The 17,617-nt window shown below is 38.1% G+C and overlaps 1 protein-coding gene across 1 annotated transcript in view; it reads left to right on the top strand.

The window, feature by feature from the left end:
• ptprjb.2 (protein tyrosine phosphatase receptor type Jb, tandem duplicate 2) overlaps nt 1-17,617 on the top strand; it is a 49,411-nt gene that overhangs the window by 29,923 nt on the left and 1,871 nt on the right. Inside the window, exons 20-46 of the mRNA XM_085465127.1 lie at nt 188-448; nt 1,298-1,558; nt 1,931-2,191; nt 3,042-3,302; nt 4,786-5,046; nt 5,417-5,677; nt 6,346-6,603; nt 6,935-7,207; nt 7,479-7,748; nt 7,848-8,111; nt 8,614-8,874; nt 9,014-9,268; nt 9,655-9,921; nt 10,149-10,409; nt 10,498-10,749; nt 10,956-11,225; nt 11,326-11,589; nt 11,848-12,105; nt 12,486-12,573; nt 12,674-12,718; nt 12,825-12,833; nt 12,939-13,026; nt 13,423-13,513; nt 13,789-13,865; nt 14,068-14,202; nt 15,853-15,969; nt 17,389-17,549. Of these exons, the coding sequence (XP_085321253.1) occupies nt 188-448; nt 1,298-1,558; nt 1,931-2,191; nt 3,042-3,302; nt 4,786-5,046; nt 5,417-5,677; nt 6,346-6,603; nt 6,935-7,207; nt 7,479-7,748; nt 7,848-8,111; nt 8,614-8,874; nt 9,014-9,268; nt 9,655-9,921; nt 10,149-10,409; nt 10,498-10,749; nt 10,956-11,225; nt 11,326-11,589; nt 11,848-12,105; nt 12,486-12,573; nt 12,674-12,718; nt 12,825-12,833; nt 12,939-13,026; nt 13,423-13,513; nt 13,789-13,865; nt 14,068-14,202; nt 15,853-15,969; nt 17,389-17,549 (5,530 nt within the window). The remainder of the gene's footprint in view (nt 1-187; nt 449-1,297; nt 1,559-1,930; nt 2,192-3,041; nt 3,303-4,785; nt 5,047-5,416; nt 5,678-6,345; nt 6,604-6,934; nt 7,208-7,478; nt 7,749-7,847; nt 8,112-8,613; nt 8,875-9,013; nt 9,269-9,654; nt 9,922-10,148; nt 10,410-10,497; nt 10,750-10,955; nt 11,226-11,325; nt 11,590-11,847; nt 12,106-12,485; nt 12,574-12,673; nt 12,719-12,824; nt 12,834-12,938; nt 13,027-13,422; nt 13,514-13,788; nt 13,866-14,067; nt 14,203-15,852; nt 15,970-17,388; nt 17,550-17,617) is intronic.

A 17,617-nucleotide genomic window follows, 5' to 3' on the forward strand; every position in this document is an offset into this window, starting at 1 on the left:
TTTTTATCCATGAGTGACAAGTTTGTTTGTTTTTTACCAAATTAAGTTTTTGATTTATTCACATATCCTCTCAGGTCTTTCTTAATTCAGTCCTCTTGGTTCTTACCTGTTGCAGTCACTGCTTATTGTTCTTGGCTCAGCAGTTCTTTTGTTTTCTTGTTCCTCCTCATGTACTCTCCACTCATAGAGCCTGAAGTAGTCACGAGTCTCTCTGCTGTCAACGTCACAACATCGTCTGTTTTTGTGAGCTGGACTAAACCAGTGGGAAGCAGCTCCTTCTATAAAGTACAGTGGACAGGTGGAGGAACAAGTGCCTCTGTAACTGTCAGTGACACGTTTAAGAGCATTACTAACCTGACTGCTGGTGTCCAGTATGAAATAACTGTCACTGCAGTGGCTGGTGATGGTTCTACTGAAGGACAGAGTGCTACTGTCACCAACTACACAAGTAAGCGAGCATTTAAATGTTTTCATACTGTGAATTAGTGACTGTCTGCTGAGGATATCTGGTAAAATAAGGAGTCTTCTATCATCATAAGATAAGTTCAATTGAAAGGAAAGTAGAAGAAGAAATCCAGATGTAGAAGAAGAAGCCCTTTGAAGTGAGAAGGTTGGATCTCTCACCGATGTGTCCTCATATAACAGCTGTAGTTGTGCTCACTCTGTGTTTGAGTAACAGCTCCAATAATGGTTTACATTTCTTTTGTACGTCTAGTTTAGAGCTTCCTCTGAACTTCCAGCTGCATGAAATGTTACAGGGTCAGCATGTTGCTGCTCGTGTGTTTTTACTGTAACTTTGAGACAGAGAAGACTTGAGCCGAGTTTTAAATTCTTACCCATGTAGTGACTTCTCCCTTACAGAGCCTGAAGTAGTCAGATTACTCAGTGTTACTGCCTTCACAACGTCCTCTGTATCACTGAAGTGGACTGAAGCAGAGGGAAACAGCTGCTTCTATCTTGTAGAGTGGACAGATAGACATTTAAATGAGAATCACAGTGTGAATAACACATAAATAACCATCAGTGCACTAACTGCCTGTATGCAGTACAGATTTAGAGTTTCTGCAGTGGCTGGTGATGAGCAAACTACGGGAGCTGCAGAGTTAATTTCACTGTATACAAACAGGATGTGCAGGAATTCAACATCTGAATGAATTTGTAATCAATGTTTTCCAAATGCTGTCCCTTAGGTGTTCTTTACTAAATTTGCAGCATATTTGATGGTGTAATTTTCTAAGTTTAAAATATATTTATGTCAGTTTTTGTTTTTTTGCATCTACCTCTCTGTAACACACAGAACCTGAAAAAGTGAATGATCTTACTGTCAGTGACATCAGGACATCCTCTATATTTCTGAACTGGACTGAGCCACAGGGTCAAAGGTCTTTCTATAGAGTAGAGTGGACAGATGGAACAATAAACATGAATAAGACTGTGACTGAAACTAAAGTAAATGTCACTGAGCTGACTCCTGGAGTGAACTACACTTTCACTGTCATAGCAGTGGCTGGAGATAACAATACACAAAGTGACGTAGCAACACGTTCTCAATACACAAGTAAGATGAAGTGTATGACCATTTCTGATCTGGGGTCTCGTGCTCTGTACTGTGTCACTGTTTCATTTTTTATCTTGTAGTTTATTATTTGTCAACTTTTTAGGATAGTTTTTTTTTCTAGTGAAGCAGTTACTTCAAAAATTAATGAAATCCTTTTTACAGGAAGACTTCAAATCTAAAAACACTTTTTATCCATGAGTGACAAGTTTGTTTGTTTTTTACCAAATTAAGTTTTTGATTTATTCACATATCCTCTCAGGTCTTTCTTAATTCAGTCCTCTTGGTTCTTACCTGTTGCAGTCACTGCTTATTGTTCTTGGCTCAGCAGTTCTTTTGTTTTCTTGTTCCTCCTCATGTACTCTCCACTCATAGAGCCTGAAGTAGTCACGAGTCTCTCTGCTGTCAACGTCACAACATCGTCTGTTTTTGTGAGCTGGACTAAACCAGTGGGAAGCAGCTCCTTCTATAAAGTACAGTGGACAGGTGGAGGAACAAGTGCCTCTGTAACTGTCAGTGACACGTTTAAGAGCATTACTAACCTGACTGCTGGTGTCCAGTATGAAATAACTGTCACTGCAGTGGCTGGTGATGGTTCTACTAAAGGACAGAGTGCTACTGTCACCAACTACACAAGTAAGTGAGCATTTACATGTTTTCATACTGTGAATTAGTGACTGTCTGCTGAGGATATCTGGTAAAATAAGGAGTCTTCTATCATCATAAGATAAGTTAAATTGAAAGGAAAGTAGAAGAAGAAATCCAGATGTAGAAGAAGAAGCCCTTTGAAGTGAGAAGGTTGGCTCTCTCACCGATGTGTCCTCATATAACAGCTGTAGTTGTGCTCACTCTGTGTTTGAGTAACAGCTCCAATAATGGTTTACATTTCTTTTGTACGTCTAGTTTAGATCTTCCTCTGAACTTCCAGCTGCATGAAATGTTACAGGGTCAGCATGTTGCTGCTCGTGTGTTTTTACTGTAACTTTGAGACAGAGAAGACTTGAGCCGATTTTTAAATTCGTACCCATGTAGTGACTTCTCCCTTACAGAGCCTGAAGTAGTCAGATTACTCAGTGTTACTGCTTTCACAACGTCCTCTGTATCACTGAAGTGGACTGAACCAGAGGGAAACAGCTGCTTCTATCTTGTAGAGTGGACAGATAGACATTTAAATGAGAATCACAGTGTGAATAACACATAAATAACCATCAGTGCACTAACTGCCTGTATGCAGTACAGATTTAGAGTTTCTGCAGTGGCTGGTGATGAGCAAACTACGGGAGCTTCAGAGTTAATTTCACTGTATACACATAAGATATGCAGGAATTCAACATCTGAATGAATTTGTAATCAATGTTTTCCAAACGCTGTCCCTTAGGTGTTCTTTACTAAATTTGCAGCATATTTGATGGTGTATTTTTCTAAAGTTGAAATTATAGTAATCTTAGTGTTGTTATTTTTGCATCTACCTCTCTGTAACACACAGAACCTGAAAAAGTGAATGATCTTACTGTCAGTGACATCAGGACATCCTCTATATTTCTGAACTGGACTGAGCCACAGGGTCAAAGGTCTTTCTATAGAGTAGAGTGGACAGATGGAACAATAAACATGAATAAGACTGTGACTGAAACTAAAGTAAATGTCACTGAGCTGACTCCTGGAGTGAACTACACTTTCACTGTCATAGCAGTGGCTGGAGATAACAATACACAAAGTGACGTAGCAACACGTTCTCAATACACAAGTAAGATGAAGAGTATGACCATTTCTGATCTGGGGTCTCGTGCTCTGTACTGTGTCACTGTTTCATTTTTTATCTTGTAGTTTATTATTTGTCAACTTTTTAGGATAGTTTTTTTTTCTAGTGAAGCAGTTACTTCAAAAATTAATGAAATCCTTTTTACAGGAAGACTTCAAATCTAAAAACACTTTTTATCCATGAGTGACAAGTTTGTTTGTTTTTTCCCAAATTAAGTTTTTGATTTATTCACATATCCTCTCAGGTCCTCCTTAATTCAGTCCTCTTGGTTCTTACCTGTTGCAGTCACTGCTTATTGTTCTTGTTCTAACAGTTCTTTTGTTTTCTTGTTCCTCCTCATGTACTCTCCACTCATAGAGCCTGAAGTAGTCACGAGTCTCTCTGCTGTCAACGTCACAACATCGTCTGTTTTTGTGAGCTGGACTAAACCAGTGGGAAGCAGCTCCTTCTATAAAGTACAGTGGACAGGTGGAGGAACAAGTGCCTCTGTAACTGTCAGTGACACGTTTAAGAGCATTACTAACCTGACTGCTGGTGTCCAGTATGAAATAACTGTCACTGCAGTGGCTGGTGATGGTTCTACTAAAGGACAGAGTGCTACTGTCACCATCTACACAAGTAAGCGAGCATTTAAATGTTTTCATACTGTGAATTAGTGACTGTCTGCTGAGGATATCTGGTAAAATAAGGAGTCTTCTATCATCATAAGATAAGTTAAATTGAAAGGAAAGTAGAAGAAGAAATCCAGATGTAGAAGAAGAAGCCCTTTGAAGTGAGAAGGTTGGCTCTCTCACCGATGTGTCCTCATATAACAGCTGTAGTTGTGCTCACTCTGTGTTTGAGTAACAGCTCCAATAATGGTTTACATTTCTTTTGTACGTCTAGTTTAGATCTTCCTCTGAACTTCCAGCTGCATGAAATGTTACAGGGTCAGCATGTTGCTGCTCGTGTGTTTTTACTGTAACTTTGAGACAGAGAAGACTTGAGCCGATTTTTAAATTCTTACCCATGTAGTGACTTCTCCCTTACAGAGCCTGAAGTAGTCAGATTACTCAGTGTTACTGCTTTCACAACATCCTCTGTATCACTGAAGTGGACTGAAGCAGAGGGAAACAGCTGCTTCTATCTTGTAGAGTGGACAGATAGACATTTAAATGAGAATCACAGTGTGAATAACACATAAATAACCATCAGTGCACTAACTGCCTGTATGCAGTACAGATTTAGAGTTTCTGCAGTGGCTGGTGATGAGCAAACTACGGGAGCTGCAGAGTTAATTTCACTGTATACAAACAGGATGTGCAGGAATTCAACATCTGAATGAATTTGTAATCAATGTTTTCCAAACGCTGTCCCTTAGGTGTTCTTTACTAAATTTGCAGCATATTTGATGGTGTAATTTTCTAAAGTTGAAATTATAGTAATCTTAGTGTTGTTATTTTTGCATCTACCTCTCTGTAACTCACAGAACCTGAAAAAGTGAATGATCTTACTGTCAGTGACATCAGGACATCCTCTATATTTCTGAACTGGACTGAGCCACAGGGTCAAAGGTCTTTCTATAGAGTAGAGTGGACAGATGGAACAATAAACATGAATAAGACTGTGACTGAAACTAAAGTAAATGTCACTGAGCTGACTCCTGGAGTGAACTACACTTTCACTGTCATAGCAGTGGCTGGAGATAACAATACACAAAGTGACGTAGCAACACGTTCTCAATACACAAGTAAGATGAAGTGTATGACCATTTCTGATCTGGGGTCTCGTGCTCTGTACTGTGTCACTGTTTCATTTTTTATCTTGTAGTTTATTATTTGTCAGCTTTTTAGGATAGTTTTTTTTTCTAGTGAAGCAGTTACTTCAAAAATTAATGAAATCCTTTTTACAGGAAGACTTCAAATCTAAAAACACTTTTTATCCATGAGTGACAAGTTTGTTTGTTTTTTACCAAATTAAGTTTTTGATTTATTCACATATCCTCTCAGGTCTTTCTTAATTCAGTCCTCTTGGTTCTTACCTGTTGCAGTCACTGCTTATTGCTCTTGTTCTAACTGTTGTTTTGTTTTCTTGTTCCTCCTCATGTACTCTCCACTCAGAGCCTGAAGTAGTCACGAGTCTCTCTGCTGTCAACGTCACAACATCGTCAATTTTTGTGAGCTGGACTAAACCAGTGGGAAACAGCTCCTTCTATATAGTACAGTGGACAGGTGGAGGAACAAGTGCCTCTGTAACTGTCAGTGACACGTTTAAGAGCATTACTAACCTGACTGCTGGTGTCCAGTATGAAATAACTGTCACTGCAGTGGCTGGTGATGGTTCTACTAAAGGACAGAGTGCTACTGTCACCATCTACACAAGTAAGCGAGAATTTAAATGTTTTCATACTGTGAATTAGTGACTGTCTGCTGAGGATATCTGGTAAAATAAGGAGTCTCCTATCGTCATAAGATTAGTTCAATTGAAAGGAAAGTAGAAGAAGAAATCCAGATGTAGAAGAAGAAGCCCTTTGAAGTGAGAAGGTTGGATCTCTCACCGATGTGTCCTCATATAACAGCTGTAGTTGTGCTCACTCTGTGTTTGAGTAACAGCTCCAATACTCGTTATAGTTTTATCTTTAATAGGGTGATATTTTAAAACTTCTGTATTGACATTTTTTGCAATATAGGCTAGAAAAAAATAAAAAAGACTGAATAATACAGAGGATGAGATTGTACAAGTGCTGATCTTTAGTCAGATTGTCTTTACCTAATTTTTATTACTTAAATGAAGGTGAAGCTTAAACTGCAAAGTCAAGTAGCCGCTTGTGTCGTTACTTTTAAACTCCCCTAAACAATGAAACAACTAAAATCAATCAACTTCTTCTTTAAATGTTAATATAAACCTACTCAAATTAAAGCTCCACACTTTATGCCTTATCCATAATTTCGAGTAGTGAAGGAAATTGAAATATATTTACAGTATAGCTGTCCAAACGTTTGGATATTTGTTGTGTTATTAAAATGCCATGTACATCTTTATTCTACAGGGCCTGAAAAGCCTGGGAACATTAGTGTTACAGAAGGAACCAACACCTTAAGCATCAGCTGGATTTTGCCTCGAGGAAACATTAGTTATTATCAGGTCAATATATCCAATGAAAACTTAGTGTTTACAAATTCCAGTCAAACAATGGCCACAACAACCAGTTTTACCTATTTAAAACCCGGGAGACTCTATAATATCACAGTGACTGCTTTTGCTGGAAACTTCTGGAATACATCTGACCAGGTGTCATTTGCCACTGGTAAGCCCAACAACCTAATATCTTTTCTTCATCACCATGTTTTTTAAGACCCTGAGAACAACTGTGGATACCATTAGAATGCTTCTAACATAATTTGCTATTTTTCAAATGCGTTATGCAGAAACACCTAAACAGTTAAAAACAACAACTACAAAAAACCATCACATTGAAATTATTTGATCCCTTTTGTAACTGTGTCTGTAGATAAAGGTTGGCACCCTATAGGAGTATACTTCATTTATTACATTTTTAGTGGACTAAACTGTTTTGTACTTCTTTAAATGAGCAAAATGACTTAAGATGTCAACTTGGTGTTATTTGTACCCTTTAGTTCCCAAACCTCCTGGGTCCATCATCTTTAGTAGCCGGAGCAACTCCTCACTCCAGCTGCAGTGGGCAACACCTGATGAGATGATTGGAGCTCCAGGCATCATATACAGTATCACCTATCAGGCTGTGGGTGGTCTCAGTCAAAACACAACTTCCACTCAAAATAACACTTTGCTTTCACTCCTTGACTCTGGAACCAATTACACTGTAACAGTAAAAACTACTGGACCTGGAAATTTAAGCAGCACAGTTGTTCAGAATTCTTCTTTTACCTGTAAGTACAACAAAAAAAACAAACAAACCCCAAAGCCATCAGACTGTCTGTTTTTAATGCATGGTTTTACTGGCTAGCACCTAAGAACAATTCATATTAATCAACATATAATATGAGTGTTAGTGTTGGACAGTTTATTGTTTAGATATAGAGAGGAAATATGGTGTGAAGAGTTTGGTATGACATGTAATATGGATCTTTGATGTAATAAGTGCAAATCATTTAACTTTGGTTGTTTAACATCGTTTTCCAATTTGTCATCTTTTTTTAGTGCCAAACCCAGTGAGGAATCTAATAGTCAGCCTTGAATCTACTACTTCACTAAATGTGAACTGGTCAAATCCACTGGGGGTCAAATCGTATTACATATACTTAGTTGACACTTACAATGACACAGGAGGACTTATTTACTCAACAAACATCACCAATAACAGCATTTCTGTACCGAATCTAAACCCAGGAACTAACTACAGTGTCACAGTCAGAACAAAAGCTGCAGAAGGAAGTGAATCTACGGTGGAGAAGGGATTCAGTTACACAAGTAAGAACTAAGATATAAACTCAGTCAAACTGTTGAAGTATCAGTGCTGTTTGGTCTGTGTTTTGTCACTTGAATACTTCAAACGGAAAATTTCTACAGTGCCCAAACCTGTGACCAACATCACAGTAGAGAGTGTGACCACGACCTCCATCAAGCTAACGTGGTCCAGACAAAATGATTACAAGCCTTCCTACTCCTACCTGGTCATAGCAAAAAAGAGTGGCAGCGAGATAAAGAATGATTTGACAAAGAATGAGACGTACACCTTCTATAATCTGACCTCTGGAGAGCTGTACACATTTTCTGTGTTCACAGTTATAGCAGGGGTCAAATCCACAGAGGAAAATACACAGAGTTACACAAGTATGTCTTAAAAATCTCTGAAATGTGCTTCAAAGTCAAGTCTTCCTAATCCATCTTGCAATTTATAGTGATCCCCAACAGACTGTCAGAGCTTGGTTATATGTGATATTGTATTATTTATATGGATAGCATTTTTTTTTCTTAAAGGGGAACTGATAAGAGAAAAGAGTTCCAGGCACCGCAGGCAGATATAGAAGCTTCAGTAAAGCTGAAGCCTACAATTTTCATAAAAAATTTTCCTCCCTGTTTGACAATCAGTAGCTGTTAGCTCGATACCTTTGCTCTTTAGTTTCTATCCTTTCTGTGAAAGGTCTCAACCCCGAGCCAAAATATAACATCATCAGGGTTTTAGTGATGGTATATAAACTTCTAAAAGTAAATCTTTAAACATGTTTTTGGTCAGAAAACAAGTAATTTGGTCGACATTTTCTTTGTGTTACTACTCAGCCCCTATTAGTCCAATATTAATGTTCATTTAATTTGAATGTTCTTTTTTTTCCAGTGCCTGAAGCAGTCTCAAACATTACAGCCGTAGGAACCACAACTAGCCTTTCAGTGAGCTGGACACTGGTGACAGGGAAGGTCTCCAGTTACAGTGTTGTGCTAAATAGTGCTGGACAGTTAGTGAACAGCACGGATGTAAACAATCAAACTACAAACATAGTCTTTGTGGACTTGACACCAGGAGTAATCTACTGTGTCCAGTTGATCACCAAAAGTGGACCTTTTCAGAGTAACAGTTCACCTGTCTGCAGCGCAACTTGTGAGTTTCATTGACAATCTGACTTCTACCTCAAATTGTATATTCAGCATTTTTTATCAACACCTATTTTAAAAATGCATGTATTGTTTGAATTAATTGAATTAATCAATCAAATAATCAAATCCTTCTCCTTCTTCAGTTCCCAACCCTCCTGGCTCCATCACAGTGCAATCTCAGACTGTTAATTCCATCAACTTCACCTGGGCCCTTCCACAGAACATGAACCACAATCAATACAACTTTAGTGTCACCACCACTAACAACACCTTTGTGACAAAAGACAACTGGTTCCTGCTGGGAAACCTCACATCTGGAAGCCCCTTCAATATCTCTGTTGTTACTGTGGGTGTGATGGGATATAAAAGTACATCAGTGACAACAGTAAACTATACCAGTGAGTAGACATACAGCTGATGAGATTGTGATTGTTATGGTGGATTTTCCTGGTTTTTTTAATTATTTTATTTTTATTGAGTTTGTCAGAGTGAAAGAAAAAGGATAGAGTTTATTTTGACTGGTACACTTTGTATTTGTTTTTGTTTGTTTGTTTTTATTTGTTTTGTTTACTTTTTTGGGATGTAGTGACAACAAAATGTCATTCAGACAGATTTTAAAATGTTTGGAATCAATTGTCTGTGTACGACATGCATAGATGTAATGCAGGCGTCCTTTTTCTAAAATAGTAATATTGTTAATACTATTTATCGTATTGCTTTTTCCTCTGAGTGTGAGGAACATGTAGCAGCAATCACAGGTTTTTCATCTGTCTCATTTTCTCAGGACCATTTCCTGTATCCAATCTGACTCAGACAGAAATAACTACAAATGCAGTGACCTTGGTGTGGGCACAGCAGGAGAGCAAATTAAGCTACTCTTACTGGGTGCAGGTCACCAACGAGTCCAATGTTATTGTAAACAAATTAAATGTGAACATAACAAATGCAACAATCAGAAATCTTCGTTCTGGGAGCAACTTCAACTTCACTGTCACTACACTGACAGCAGATGGCACTCAGGCAGATCCTGTGACAGTGTCTTACTTCACACGTATGTACAGTATATGTTGTCAGAATTTCTGCTTCTCCTGGAAATCCACGATACTAAACTCAAACTAAATCAGCAAAAACAACCAAAGTCAGCAACCATCAAAAGCTGAGCTTGGGTAGTTTATCATTATTCCAGTGAAAGAGAGCTGTTATAAGAAAAGTGCTGTTCATGTCCCTATAATACTGCTGTTGTTATTATAATAATAATAATTCCTCCTGTGTTTGTAGGGCCATACGGTATTACTGAGTTGGAGGCTGAAACCATAAACACAACTGCTATAAATCTGAACTGGACGAAGCCAGCTGAGTACAGGGCTGACTATAAATATCGAGTTGCTACATCAGGCTGTGCCTACAAAAACAACACCCTGGGACAAGAAACCATACAGATCTCAGGCCTCGACCCTGGGACCAACTGTACCTTCTGTGTTTCTGTCATGGCAGCAAATGGCATTGAAGGACAAACAGTCTGCACTTCTCAGTACACGAGTACGACTCAGCTGCCCTTTCTAGTTTTCTTTGTCAGACTATCATTGTTGACATGTTTTAATCCTTTGTTCTCTCATCACATCAACAGAGCCCGAGACAGTACAGCCCACTATCTCAGGTCATTCGAATAGTTCCATCACAGTGACATGGACGAAACCTAAAGGAAATGTGGAGCATTACAGTTTGCAGCTAATACGTAATACAACTATTCAATCCCTGAACTCTTTGAATACATCCTATCAGTTTGAAAACCTGTCAGCTGGACGAGCGTACAGCGTCATGTTAACCACAATAAGTGGACCCTTCAATGCGTCATCTGAACTTGTTACTAACGCCACTCGTGAGTAGAATAAATGTCTTCAATTTTGAGTGTAGTCACATTTATGTTAATATGTATGTATGTTTTTATTTACTTCAGCAGGTTTTGAGAATTGAGCTGTTACTGATAAAGTTTAATTTGACACTACACTAAACAACTGTAAAACAAAATTAATTAAAACAGTGAGCACTTACATAAGGTAACATGTTGCATCCCCCTTCCTCCAGTCCCTAACCCTCCTGGGACGATTGAGATCCTGAATAAAACAACGAGCTCCATTGAAACTCGATGGATAGAGGCGCCTCTGATGACCGGTGCTAATTTCTACTACCTGCTGACTTACACGTCATCCCAGCAATCCAACAATACAAATACCACAAACACCAGAATGAACATCTCTTCCCTGTCTTCTGGGACTTCCTACAACATTTCTGTGAAAACTGTGGGGGAACTGGGATTTCAGAGTGAGACAGTTTATGTCTACATGGTCACAACAAGTAAGGCTTTCATTTCTGTAAAGAAGTATTGGAGAAGTTTGGGCAGTCTCCTCTTTCATTATTACTGTATGAATTAACTTTAATATCTAATGTCTGACAGGACCACAGGCAGTGCAGGAGCTCACGGCCACTCCAGGAGAGACATACATCACAGTCAACTGGACCAATCCACCTGACTACAAGAACAGCTATAAATACGTTTTGTCCTGGAATCAAACTAATTCCCAAATGCAGAACCTCATAGTTACACAAACTAATTATACTATCATTAACCTGGAACCTGGTCAGTGCTACAGTATTTATGTCACCACAGAGACCTCTGATGAAACACGGGGTGCACCAGTAATGATCACCAAATGCACAAGTACGGACACTAAGTAATAATTCTGCAAAATTTTGTCACCTATCTTTTACATGTGAAAAATGTAATTTTGATGATTCCACTATCACCAATATCAGTGCAAGATAACTGAACAATCTGTTTTTGACAAATAAAATTTTGTCAAAAACAGATTTTGTATTTTCTTTAGATATTTGATAGAAATATTATACTTTAATAGAACTGACAGATTTGTTCATTAGAGGTGTTCTGTTTTTTCCTTATTTCTGTTTCATGCTACAGATGCAAGCCCAGTGACAATCTTAGGCTGTCAAGGTCCAAACGACAATACTGCACAAATCATCTTGTCATGTACCACACCCCATGGCCAACACACTGGCTTCCAGATGATTGTAAATGGAAACAACATCAGTGCAACTGCATCTTGCAATTATACCATTTCTGGCCTTAACCACAATACTATATATAATGTGACTGTGATAACTCTAAGCCATGGAAATCCCAGCATTCCTGTGTATCGCGAGTGCTCAACAGGCATAGGTAAGGCTTTGTGTAATAATATTAGTGTTCTAATGTACTTAAAAACTAGAGTTTGAGATACATAGAGAAGCCTTTTATAGAAAATACCAGTTCCTAATAAAATCCTTTTTCCTTAATGGTGCTCAAAAACATCTATGCATTCATTTGTCTGTGACTGCTTTTATTGGTTGAGCTGTAGTTGATAGTACACTTTTATTTATTTTTTTTATCAAAGAGCTGCCCATGCCAGTAAATTCTGCTAGCTAGGTGCAATCGAATGGTGTCACACACAATAGTTTCATACTACAGATTGATCCAAGGATGTTTAACGACTCTAATTTTACGACTGCCTAATGAAATCTTTCTTCATTTCTCTGTTACATTTTTTCCAAACATTGTAGCTATCACTACTATTGCTGTTGCTGTATCAGTAGCAGTTTTTCTCATTCTCTTCAGTGTCCTCATCGCCTTTATTATCTACTGGAAAAGGTTTGCCACTATCACCAGTGATAAAAACATGTTCATTAAATATCCGTGTATATGAATAAATTCTATATTTACAGTTTATATACTTTATCTGCTCCTATAGGCTAGCCAAAAAAGAATCACCAGACATCCAGATTGAATCTTTAAGGTAAAATTTGTATTTTTATCATTTTGTTGTACTGTATGTATGATATACTTAGACAACAATTGTTCCTCTAATTGCTACTTATTCTTCTTTTTTGCATTTTTTATAGAGCCAAAGTGTAAGTACAACATTTTTTAACTCTCAAAGCTTCAGCATATCTTCCAAATATTAATTCTTTCCTGAAAGCACCTTATCACTCTTGCCTAAACTTTGGTTTGAGCAGAAGTGTGGCCGTGAGTGTGGAGGACTTTGAGGCTTATTACAAGAAGCAGAGAGCAGACTCCAACTGTGGCTTTGCAGAAGAATTTGAGGTAAATCCCCAAAACTGAATATATTAACTGACTCTTGATTTGTAAATATACTTATTCATAGTAGAACAATTTTATTTTTATTTCTTATTTTAACAATTTGTGTTCTAGACACACTCACCAGTGTCAATGTCAGTATAACAGCAATAAATCATTCCTGGTACAGCTTTACAGTATTACTTACAGTGCTCCAAAAGCTTTTTGCTGCCTGAAAAGATTCATCTTGGAGAGGTGCAACTGAAACAAAATCAAATGTAATTACTGTTACCAGAATGAGCCAAAATAATACTGAAATGTAATGCAAAGGGCAAAAAAAAGAAAAACTACCCGGAAAAAGTTTCATTTGCTTCTCTGGTACTCCACATGTAGCCACCAACTTTTTTTCTCTGTATTTTAAAGGACCTGAAGGTTGTTGGCACAGCTCAGTCAAAGTTACATGCACTGAATGTGGAGAACAAGCCTAAGAATCGCTACAACAATGTGCTTCCATGTGAGTCACTTTAACAAATCCATCTCTGCTGCTTTGACCATAACACCCTCACTCTTTAAACAATATCATTGCCTGCCTTACAGCATCTGCTACCATTTTAGTTTGTGCCTTGAACCAAACAATAGCATGCATCTATTAATGCATAACAGTGTAGGAAAATAATTTCTAATACTTTTTTTTTTTAACAATAATAATTTTTAATTCCTTTCATGCTCATTACATTTCCCTTTAATTTCATCTCTTACATTTCATTTACCCTCTTGTTCACCTCCTAGATGACTCTTCTAGGGTGAAACTTTCCATTCTCCATGGAAGTCCGTCTGATGATTACATCAATGCTAACTACATGCCGGTGCGTACTGACACTTTTTGAGGCAGCTCTCTGCCACAGTCATTGCAGCATCAGCAAGCATCCTACTGAGCAATATAACTTTGCTTCTTGACATTGCCATTTGTTAAACGTTTCTGCCTTCATGTAAACTCTGCTTTGAAAAACGTCTCAGAAAAATCCAACTTGCTGTTTCATGTGGTTGAGCTCACATTTTATTTGGCAGGGTTACAACTCGAGGAAGGAGTTTATTGCAGCTCAAGGTCCTTTACCCACCACGGTCAACGATTTCTGGAGGATGATCTGGGAGAAGAATGTGCAGACTCTGGTCATGCTGACACGCTGTAATGAACAGGGACGAGTGAGTATTAACAAAAACACCACAACTAGCAGGACAAGCATGTTTACAGTAGGGATAGACTGATCTGATATTACGTGTCTGAATCGGTCCAATACTGACCTAAATTACTGTATCGAATATTGGAGAGAAATAAAAAATGTAATCCGATCCCTTAAATCTCACAAAACTTGCGACGTGGCATAACTCAGCTCATAACCGTAGCACGTTGGAGCACGTGATAGAGCGGCTGTGGCGTGCGAGACCTGTTGGTGATCTGGTTGAGCATTTGGAGCCTCGCATGGAACCCGGCATTTCATCTCCGTGGAAGTTATCCCAGAGAGAAGTAGAGCAAGTGTTTAAGTTCATCTCTGAATGTTAGTAAATGTTAAAGCATTCCCATGTTAAGCTTATCAACCGATATACATATATGGAGCGACTGCCTCTTTCTCCCCCTTCCTCTCCTGCTGCTACTTCAATCATCTGATCTTGGTGGATGTAAGCTGTAATTTAATGGCAGGATTGCATAACCCCACTCTATACACCTGTATGATATCAGTGTGACCACAGTAATCCCACCCACTTGCTGCCCAAACTTTTTGTTTGCAATGGACAGCTAATCAGAAGAAAGTTGTCATAAAGGGAACGTGACCACGAAGGGACACCGTTTAAGACATGGGTAGTATCAACACCAGGTGTCAGATAAACGAGGGTTATTTTGATCATTCAGAATGAGTCTAATAGAGGCCAAGAATGAAACAATACAGCTGAGGAAAAAGTTAGAATCCCTGTGATCTATTCATATGTTTCCATCTATACCAGGGGTCGGCAACCTTTTTGATGATGAGTGCCGTCTAAAATGTCCTCAGAAGTCAATGTGCCATATGATTGCATTGGCAATAAATTTAATAACGCTCTATACAGTCATGTGATGTTCCCCTGTAGCTCTAGTAGGGCTGTGCGATATGACCAAAATCTCATATCCCGATATAATACATCTATCGTCCCGACTACGATATAAATCACAAAATTTTAACATTTTCTGTAAATTCTGTGAATCTCGGGCGACTTGCGTGAAGTGTTTACAGCTGGACGTCGTGTACCTGGAGTCGAGTGTTTTAACAGATGCATAAACGACACATTTTTAGTCATAAGTTGTAATGGCTGCCGTTTTCTTTGTGAGTATTTATTACACGGCGTGCTGTGGTGAAAAGCCTGTTTTAAGGTTTATTTTTGAGCTTCTGACAGCTCTTTTTAGCTTCTCATCCGTAAACACTCTGCAAACTATTTCATGTGATTCAGTTTATTTTGAAAAGTCTCAACAGGATCTTGAGCTTTCTTGTGAAAGGTTTGTATGGGAAATAAACAAGCTGACACGCGATGGTTTTACCGTCGTTGTTGCTACGACAACGCGTAAAAACATGCTCTTTTCCGTCTGTAGTGTGGTTACATTAAATATAAGAGAAAGAGAGAACTTTAAGAAATTAATATAGCCACTGCAGTGACACAAAACGTTGAAAAAATATTGCCTTAAACTTTTTATTTTGCGACACCACGAAATAAATGATAGCGTAAAATGAAACGATAGATGTTTTTACAGTGTTTTTTTTAATGTAAATGTTATTTTTACAATGTTTGCAGGTTTTTTTTAAAGCTAAAACATTTCCTTTCCAGGTAAAATGTGAGCAGTATTGGAGTTCTGGTACCAAGCGGTGTGACAACATCATTGTAAAAGCAACCTCTGAAATAACACTTGAGGACTGGACCCTCAGGGACTTTGACATTAAAAATGTGAGTGGTTTTCACATTGGTTTCAATATTGTTTTGTCTATATAGTGTCAGTGCTAAAGATAAATATACTACAATAATAGAAGAAAGCCCAACAATTACACGACCCCCTATCACCAAGCATTTGGTAACAATGGGAAGGAAGCATACTTCATACAGCATATATCCATATTTGTAAATTATTTTTGTAATAAATATTTATCATTTTTCAGAAGTATTTTTAGGAAAGGGAGAAACCTTTAGATTGGAAAACCCTATGGTCCCTGAATATTTAACATGGTTTACAGTAGGCGTCCTGCAACCAAAATAGACTACCTATTAAACTTTCCAATGTCTTAACAAATCTATGGTAATAACAAGGTCAGTGTTGACTGAAGTTCTCTCTGTTTACATCTATATAACTAATACTTTGTATCTTTGATTGTTGTAAAAAGGCACTTTTGCTTTTGCTTTAAAACATAAATCCTTGCAACACATTTTTGTCATGTTGTCCAGTTACCGTTTGAGGTATGTGGTAGTGATGTATCAGTCGAGTATGAATCGGGTCTTAGAGCCGGCTCTTTGAAGTGAACGATGGGAGCCGGCTCCTTATCGCGAGCCGTGTTATTTATTTATTCATTTTTTTCCTTTCTCTTACCCTCCCTCTCTCTTACCGAGCCCTGCGAGGGACATGGGAGAAAAAAAATTAAGATGAACTCGCAAAACTTCAAACTGGTGCAAGAACGTGTCCGAAAACGTCGGAGCACTTTTGTCAATATGTGATGTCTTGATAAACCGAGCAGATATTTGAAGTTTACACAGCTACGTTCTTGCCTTATCTTAAGTTTATTTTGTGAGCCAGAAAGTAATATTAAAACTAAGTAGCTATCGCCATAGTTGGAAACTGGAATTGGCCCGGCCTATCCCATAATTCATAGCGCGGCCCAGCCAATTCCAGTTTCCAGCAATTGCGGCATCTTCTATATTTTATTGTGTTGTGGTTTGAAGTGTTTTGTGTTTTTTCACTTTAAATTTGTTGAAACAGAAAAAGCTGAACATTTAAATAGTTAAAAGTTGAATTGTAAATAGTTGTTTTTTGTAATATGTTTATATGTTTTAAAATTTATTTTTTACATTTTATGTGAAGTGAATAAATAAAAGCATATTTATATAATAAACATGTATAAATTAAAAAAACCCGCTATTTTTTACATTAGTAATTCATTTTGTGCATAACTTTATATTGTTATTGACAATAAATTAATTAAAGCAACAAAACAACCTAAAGAGCCGCTTGGGAGCCGAAAGAGCCAGCTGTTTATAGTGGGCCGAGCTGAAAGAGCCAGTTCTCTAAAAAGAGCTGGAATTCTCATCACTAGTATGTGTTATTGTGTCTTGAGGATCTTCAGCTGTTTTGAGGTGCTTCGCTGTTTTGTCCTTCAGGTGAAAACAGCAGAAACCCGAACAGTTCGTCACTTCCACTTCACAGCATGGCCAGATCACGGGGTACCAGAAACCACAGAGCTCCTCATCAGCTTCAGACATTTAGTCAGAGAGCACATGAACCAGTACTCAAAACACTCGCCCACAGTGGTCCACTGCAGGTTTGACAGAGCACACATGCAAATACACTCACAACTTTGTATTTATCCAGTGTGACCTGTTTTCAAAA

The sequence above is a fragment of the Copadichromis virginalis genome, linkage group LG7 (assembly GCF_057382275.1).
Source record: "Copadichromis virginalis isolate Kocher_CV1m ecotype Utaka linkage group LG7, C_Virginalis_male_GT1.1, whole genome shotgun sequence".
NCBI lineage: Eukaryota > Metazoa > Chordata > Actinopteri > Cichliformes > Cichlidae > Copadichromis > Copadichromis virginalis.